The sequence below is a fragment of the Limulus polyphemus genome, unplaced genomic scaffold, assembly GCF_000517525.1.
Source record: "Limulus polyphemus unplaced genomic scaffold, Limulus_polyphemus-2.1.2 Scaffold1567, whole genome shotgun sequence".
In the NCBI taxonomy this organism is placed as follows: Eukaryota; Metazoa; Arthropoda; class Merostomata; order Xiphosura; family Limulidae; genus Limulus; species Limulus polyphemus.
In genome coordinates this window covers 91,420-100,255 of record NW_013667177.1, presented here as the reverse complement: position 1 = coordinate 100,255, position 8,836 = coordinate 91,420, and the positions used below count along the sequence as shown (strand labels likewise).

The 8,836-nt window shown below is 28.4% G+C and overlaps 1 protein-coding gene across 1 annotated transcript in view; it reads right to left on the bottom strand.

The window, feature by feature from the left end:
* LOC106464133 (nucleoporin NUP188 homolog) overlaps window positions 1-8,836 on the bottom strand; it is a 112,407-nt gene that overhangs the window by 65,540 nt on the left and 38,031 nt on the right. Inside the window, exons 13-15 of the mRNA XM_022391813.1 lie at window positions 7,244-7,511; window positions 3,770-3,973; window positions 1,842-1,907 (exon numbers count right to left, since the gene is read on the bottom strand). Of these exons, the coding sequence (XP_022247521.1) occupies window positions 1,842-1,907; window positions 3,770-3,973; window positions 7,244-7,511 (538 nt within the window). The remainder of the gene's footprint in view (window positions 1-1,841; window positions 1,908-3,769; window positions 3,974-7,243; window positions 7,512-8,836) is intronic.

Genomic DNA, 8,836 nt, shown 5'->3' with positions numbered 1-8,836 from the left:
AACATGCGAAAAGAAATAAAAGACATGAGAAAAACATTGCTTTAAAAACTTTAAGACTTAATAACAAAATTTGATATTTTGAGTATGACAATCTGATAATCTGCCAAATTTTGTTAACATTTGCTTACTAATTTAAAAGTTATAGCATGAAAACTATAACAAGCACAAAATGGTTACAAGGTCGGTCCCAAGGGCCAAGCCCATGTTGAAAGACTTAATTTAAAACTCCTTTCAGTTCATCACCAATAAATACCTTAAAGAGTCTCTCAAGCCTCATCAAAAGAAGGGTTTATTCTTTTCTTTTTTTATATCAAAACTACTTTAGTATTCCATGATATAATGGTTTTAATGCTGCCCAACCCTAAATTAGACTTCACATAGGTTTTTAGGTTATCAAACAGGTAGAAATTATTATTTAAAACAAAAGTCATGGATTCACATTAGAAACAGTCACATATTTTGACCAGCAATAACTACTATTTCACACATTCTTTTGTTAAAAATGGCATTTGAACAGACCACAAAAAGTCTATAAAATAGGAAAAGAAGTAACAGAACACTGTTTAAGCCACAAAATGCTTAACTCTAACCTAACCTTTAAGTTTGTAATTAGTTACTCTTGTATTTCACTTCAAAAATTGCTTCCTATTTAAAATTTTTTATGCAAACTCAAAGTTATGTTTATTTTTAAACTCTTACTTTTATGCCTAACCTACTAACCTTATTGGTTGGTGATGTCCTAAAATCAATATTAATAAACATTTTGTGTAACTAAAAACTGAGTATATCATTAAAATGAGCACAAAGAAATTACTTATATACAACTGATTCTTAAGCTTGCAATTAATCATTTCAGTAAACAAAACCCAAAGTTCTTCTATACTAATTTTGTCAATAAGCACTATACACATATTAACAAAGTACTAACATCACAAGATCCTACCCTCTTCACTATTTACACTGAAAGTATATAAATGGGATTAAGCTTATTATAAAAAAAGACAAAATCCTCTAAGTTAAAGTAGTTTATGCCTCTTTTCTTTAGGAAGTCGACAATTCAATTTTAGCTAAATGAAGTATTATGGACAGCAGAAATTCTTTATAGTTAGTTCAACACAAAATGCACTGTTTGGTGAAAATTTCATAGACCAAGAAACTTTATAACTAGGCAATATAATCATTCAAGAAGTGTAAAATCAAATCTCAACTACGATGGTACGAAAATTCAAGTTTAAGAAATTTAATACTTAAGACTTTATTATTCTATACTTTTTATGTACCATTGCATATTTTCTCACCTTTTCTTAACATACATTGAACACCTCAAAATAAAATTCAATATTATCTCAAATCAATCAATAATTTAAGTTAGTCACCTGTTCTCCACATCTAAAAAGATAAGGACAGGATTTTTAACAAGCAAATATGCAAATGTCTATCAGTACAACAATGCTGAGTTACATAGAAAGAAAGTTTCAAAAATCTTAATGGGAAATGTACAATTCTTCAAGATAATAACTAGGTATTGAATTTATCTATATCACTATTGTATTAATACAGGAGTAATACTAATAATTTTTCAAAACAGATCTTTATAAATTTATATTGTTGGCCTTCAAGTAACTAAAACAAGTATCTTTCAAGACAATTGATAAGGAGTTACTATTTTGAATATGTACAATTGAGTATCTACTCAATGCCAAAAAATAATCTCAAAAGGACATACATTACTTTTCTGAAAGGTGAATTTGGGTTTTTTAATAATGCCAGTTTTGTCACAGCACAAACCAAGTTGTCATTCTCCTTATCACTCCATCAATGTTTATCATTTATGAGCTTACCTCTTTCTTTTCTTGGAGAATTTCTAACACTTTTGGTAGACAGCTTCCCGTTTCTTCATCTTCCTTCTGTTAGAAAAGTGACTTTATAATGTTGAGCACTATGTTTCATTCAGAAAAAAGAATAAAAATCTTACACCAAAGAACACTGATTTTAGTCTTTGTGTGACAAATACTTCACAGACAATATGTGACCAATATAAATGATCAGATAATTTTCGAAAAAAGTAAATTTGTGACATAATTAAGGTTAACTTATTTATCAATTTTGAATAAAGAACAAGTAGAGTAATTTAACAAACAAAATATTTTGATTAACCCTCTCATTACTGGCAGTTCAAAGTATGCATGTCAACTTTTTAGAGTTACATTCAAAATGTAATTAAACCACTTTATTAATATGGTATATAAATAAACTTAGCATAAAACTATAGTTGATAAATCAAATTTTAATATTATACAAGTTTTAAGTTCTTAATTTCATAACAAAATATTTTAAAAAATCCTCAATTTTACACTAGTATGAGAATTGTGACATTTGCTCTCTAGGTATCTCCTCTTCTCTAAATTACAGAATTTAACATAAATTACTCATTATAATAGTTATCACTCAGGCAAAGAATAACCTTTATAACTTTTAATCTTATTTTGTTACACAGCCATAAAATAGAAAATTAAACCCTCCTTGCCATGCCCACCAGTCACACCCTCTCTTTCACAAATTGCCAATAGTTCTATCAGACATTTAATACTATATTTTTTATAACCAACAGAAAGCCAAAGTTTTAATCTATCAAATGAGGTATTATAGTATATTCTTTTCTTAGCAGAGAATAGTCTATTTTGCTTCTAGTTCAAACTTTATTCCCATGGGAAACACATTGATGGGTTTAGCTGAAATTTTAATTGCTCTTATCGCATAGTTAGAAGACCAAAAAAAAATATGATATTTATAGGATATTATCTGCTTTTTATGTGCTATTATTCTGTGTTTTTAGATGCATTTTTTTGTATAAATAAAAAATTTAGTGTATTAGTACCATTAATATAAAAAAGTAGGGTTAAGTTTCATCAACAGTTGATAGCAAAAAAAAAGATGATCCAGGTAAATATTATATTTCTTGTTTTTCATGTGTATTCTTTATCTATTATTATAAAAGTCATCAAAATTTAAAAATTATAGATTTCTTGTGTTAGATAAAGTTAGATTAGGTAAGATAAAAAAAAATAATAAAAACATTTTCATGAGGTACACTTGTGAGTAGCCTATGCCTTATATAATTCAATAGGGTAACATGAGCTACACATTAGCTAAGTGATTTACAACTTGTGTGGTGGGATAATTAGTTAGACACAGTTCAAAGGGCAATAAAATTTAAGTACAAACAGATGTATACTGTTATGAGATTTAAGCTATTTAGGATAAACATATATAGATTCCTATTAAAATTTTAAGTCATTCTGGAAAGAAGAAAGGGTAATTTAGATTTACTTAGATTTTTTTTTATGGTTACAAGGTCAAATTGACCAACCTTGTATAAAGTTAGGGTAGAAAAAATAACTGTTAAAATATAATGTTAGTGGAAAAAAAACGTTTGAAATTTATTTAGAAGGTTTTAGAAATTATGCAAATAAAATTTGAAATCTTTGAGATGAAGAAAAGTATTTTAAATCGTAACATGGAAATCACTTTGCAATTTGAATAGTAGAAAAAATAGACTATATATATTCCCAAATATGTCTTTAGTAAAAACCCTTCATTAAAAAATTTGATTTTTTGTATAAGCAAGACTTGTAATGTTTCTTAAAGGTCTGACAAATTTTGTGAAGATACACAAAGTGTATTAAAAGTTACAGTACAAAAACTACAACGAGTACAAAAGTGGTTACAAGGTCAGTCGACTCAACCAACTCAACATACTAGTACTTACCATCTCTTTTTTTTTCTTTTCTAAAGGAAGATTAACAAACATTTCAATCAGGCCAGGTTGATATGCCACACATGTTGTCAAAAACTCCAAAATGGCTACTTTCAACCGGATGTCAACTGTCAGTGACTGCAACAACAGCAGCAGATGATCTTTTACAGCTTCTGATTCTGTTCCTAAACATGCCAGCACAGACATTGGGAATTCCTACAAAATTTTGATAGAAAAGTATTAACAACTGAAATATCAGTAATAGGATGTCCCTTACTGAGATTTCTTCTCTTCTAAATAGGTGAACATCAAAATAACAGATTGAAGAAACGAAACATACAAAAACATTCAATTAACCTATCACCACAGGTATCCTTTACTGCACATGACACAAGGTTTTAGTGTCTTACACTCAAAATTTTATTAGCCCTTTCACTGCCGTACGTGACTTTAGTCAAATTTCAGGTAGAATGCCGAATGCGACTTAAGTAGAATTCCTGACAAAGTTCCGTTTACAAGTCTGTAATATACTCTGTGCTACACCTGCATGGTTTCTAGGCAAAGACAATGTAATTTAATGTAGTTTCCTCGATCGTTGGTGTTATTGCTGTGAACTATCAAACAGAAAATCAGACCCCTCCTGCCACACCCACCATTCACATCCTCTCTTTCAAAATTCGTTGATAGTTTTCTCTTACCTTTAATTATATATTATCCAACAGCCAATAGAAAGTCAAGGTTTTCATCTATCAAATGACACATTGTATAATGTTGTGTTCTGAACACTTAAGTGTCAATTTCACTTATAATACACAGTTCATTCCCATTGGAAAGTTAACAACTAGATTAGAGAAATTTGTAACGTCTCTTGTCTCATAGTTAGATAGCCAGGAAAATTTTGAGAGGTAAGTGTATTTATCTACTTTTTGCACGTTATTAGTCTATATTGTTTGGTGTATTATTTAATTCAATGAAAATTATTAAGTGCATTACTATCTATAGCATACAAAATTAGGGTTAACTTCGAAACCCAACAGCAAGAAAAAAGAAGATTGGTTAAATATTTTATTTCTTGTTTTTCATGTTTATTCTTTATGTATAATTATAAAAATAACTAAAATGTAAAAATAGGGATCCTCTTAGGTTTGTTAAGAATAGATTAGGTAAAATAAATAATAATATTATTATTATAATAAAAATGTTTCATGAGGTACGAGTGAGCAGCTGCTTGTGGGTAATGTAATTCGTTAGTGTAATGTGAGCTGTATGTTCCCAGAGTGATTTACAACTTATAATGGTGCAGATAGTAGTTAGATATGGTTCAAAAGGCAATAAAACAATAAAATTTAATTATAAATAGATGTATGCTGTTACAAACTTATAGCTACTTAAGATAAATGAATGTAGTTTCACGTTACAATTTGAAATCATTCTAGAAAGAAAAATGAGGTAATTTAGGTTTATTTCAATTTTTTATGGGGGGTATGAGGTTGGTCAAATTGACCGATCCCATTTTGGAATAGGGTAGAGAAAATAACAGAAAAAATATAAAGTTTTACTGAAAAAAATGTTTGAAATGCATTTAGGAGGTTTTAGGGATTACACAAAGGAAATTTCAGATTTTGAGATGAGGAAGAAAAGTATTTTTTAATTTTAACATAAAAATTACTTTGAACATGGACTATTCAAAACAAATACTCAATATATTCATGGACAAATCTTTATTGTATCTTATTAAAAATACTCCACTAAAAAATATGATTTTTTGTATGTGAAAGACTTATAAAATTAAATAAAAGATTGCCAAATATTATGAAGATATACACACACTATATTGAAAATTAGAAGTATTAAATCTATAAAGACTTTAAACGAGTACAAAGAGGTCACGTGGTCCATCAAATTGACCAAGCCCATGTTGAGAGAGTTAACATACAGTTTATACAAAGAGTAAAGCACACAAACTTTATTTTGCTTTATCCAAAATCTAATTTTCTGCTGTGAATCATACATAGAAGCATGACTGACAAAGATTTACTGGTGAACAATTATCTCACCTTTCAAAATAGTAATACCAACAACCTTGTCAAATATCATATTTATATTTTTGGGTCAGGATCAATTTATATCTTATAATTATAGTCTACTGTCAATAAATAAGAAATTCTTGTATTTTTATATCTTTGAATACAATAAACATACAATTATTTCAACATAAAAAAGTGTCATTCAAACAGATTGCCCTCACAGGCTTTAGCTTACCTTTCTCTCCTCTGAAACCCACAAACCCTTACCTGATGGTTTGTAGTAGAAGAATATTTTGGTAGCTTTAAAAGACATAACATAACATAGAAATATATTTGGAAATGAAAGGATCATCAGTATTAACTATAAAAAATTACATTTCACTAATTAGTTGGAATGGATTTCAAAATTTTGTCCTGAAGTTCTTTCATTACTAATTTATGAACACAGCTAAAGCATAAAAATTTTTATACAGGACTGTTGCAATTTCGAGTACACAGCATTAAAGTTTAGAAATTCCCCTTTCATATGACTATTGGATTTAGGCTTTATCTCCTTTTCAAAACTGAGAACCATTAAAAGTTCTCAAGAACATCCTAAGCAGTAATATAAATGCAAGTTCAACCAATAACTTAACACTTGAACAAACTGAAGGCAGAGAAGAATAAAATTAGCATCAAACTAACCAAACAAGTTTAAATGTGTTTAGGAGAAATACAGATAAGGTTAGGAACCAGTAAAAAAATCTAAAAGCTGAGGTTTATAGTTCAAACACACAGAGTCATGACAGGACTGAAAAATTATACACGTATTAAATTTTATTTAAGAAATAAACTAGATTAACATTGTATAATACTAAGATATAAATTTTTCAAAATGTAGAATATAAAAACTGTTGAAAAAAAAATTAGAATTATATTTTGTAATCAAATTTTGAAAGCACAGAAGTTTTAAATATGCAATCAAAATGATCCAAACACCCATCTGTAAAGTTTGGATCCAAACACCCATCTGTTTGGATCGAGTTAACTTAATATCCCATGTTGGTCCTATCTATTCCATACACTTATTTATGAATATTAAGTACAAAACTAAAAATATACCAGTGTCACTTCTTTGCTTAAATGAAATGTAATTTCCTGGAACAATATGAAAATAATTCATTTATATATTTGATAAACCAGTTTCTAATATTAATAAGTCCTAATTATGACTAAATTATATTTCATTAAGCAAAAAACAGTAACAAATTCAGTGATAAAAATGTTTTGAAAATCAAGAAGGTATTCCTATACCAGAAATTTTATTAGAATAAAACAAAAAGTTTAAAAGTATCATTGCAAAAAACTACCGAATACAATCTGCAAAATGTCAATGTAAAATTTAACACAGCCCAACAATTTAAAAATTCTTCTATTATAATCACTACATTTCAACTAGACATTTGACTTGACCTCTTACCTTAGCAATCCGTTTCAAGAGTTGAACAGATAAAGTAGCAAGGCGAGGGTCTTGACGTTGAAAAACATAATAGGCTATAGACAGTATTGTATGAGGCTTATTACGTTGAGTTGGTTGTGCAAACAGAGCACGTTCTAGAGGACATTCAGTTGTTTGCATTTCATCAGAAGTGGTTACAATTTCTGCCACAGTTGTTCGTAGAAGTAAAAGTCGATTCAACACAGAAAGAGAAATTCGTACTGTAGCAATTAACTCTCGACCATGTTTACTGTAAAAACAAACAAAAGCTTTTAAAATGATATATGTAAAAGTTCATGCTTTAAGTAATATTTTGTGCATTACTTCCTGTTGAGATATGTGAATGTCAAAATCATTAATAATATATATGCAAATTTTCATAAGGTAAAAGGTTTTGGCAAAATATGGATGATTTCAAACATTTACAAGCAACCTTTTAGAAAAGGGTTAGCATATAAACAAATATTGCTAACAGAACAATAAGAAAGAGAGAAACAGATTAATACACATTGGAGAAATGATAAAGTATTTCTTAACCAGCAGAGACCCACAAAACATTTCTGGTCAAATTAGTATATTTGATGCAACAGTGCTTCTTTAAATAAGAATTTCTAGAGCAATAGAAAGGAATTCTAATTGCGGATACCTGAATCTATAATCCAACTTGTCTTAGGCCTAACTTTACTTATGCCTTTATTAAATATAGCCTATATAATTGATAAAGATATATATTAACACTGTAACTTGTGAACGTTTTTTGCTTTAGTTTAGTAACTTTACCATACTTAATATTATCAATAAATAAACTTATAATGTCATTCTATGTCCTAACATTAGATCTTTTAAAAAACTCTCATAAGCTTTTAATATGTTGTACAAAATGTGTACTAAAGTATATTTACCTTCGCCTTTTGTTTATATTCGTTGGAATGAAGTGTATAAACATGCACAATTAGATAGTAAGATGCACATCTAAATGTGCATGTATACACATATTTTCAGGACAGACAAAAACTGAGTGTTATTATAATAGATATTTTGGATCAGACCTAAGTTATCTTCAGTAAGTTGCTATCAAAAAATAAAACAATAACTAGTAAAAATATTAAAATCAAAGTCAAGTACACTATATCCCATAAAATAACTAACTGAAATTAAAATACGTAAAAAACTACCTGCTAATTAACGCTTAAAAGTCACACTTTTTAAACAGTTAAAACTTAAATTTTTGCACTTCTGCAATTTGAACAAACAAAAACAACTTAAATACAAATTAATATTGATAATTTTAAAAATTCTCAATTCAAATAAGTCTGACATGGAACTGCTACTCAGAAAATCCCTGCTAATCAGATACAGTTTCCACTTTCCAGAATTTATTTAGAGATTTCAGGTTCTTGAACAGAATTTTTCATACCAATTCCAAGGTCCCGGATTTTCTATAGATTTTAATAATTTCAGAAGTCAGTAAGGATTTCACCAATTTCCCTTAAATTAGCACAAAATAACAGGAACATCAATTATAAATTACTTACAAGGATAGATTGTTTGTTTGTTTGTTGAATTTCGCACAAA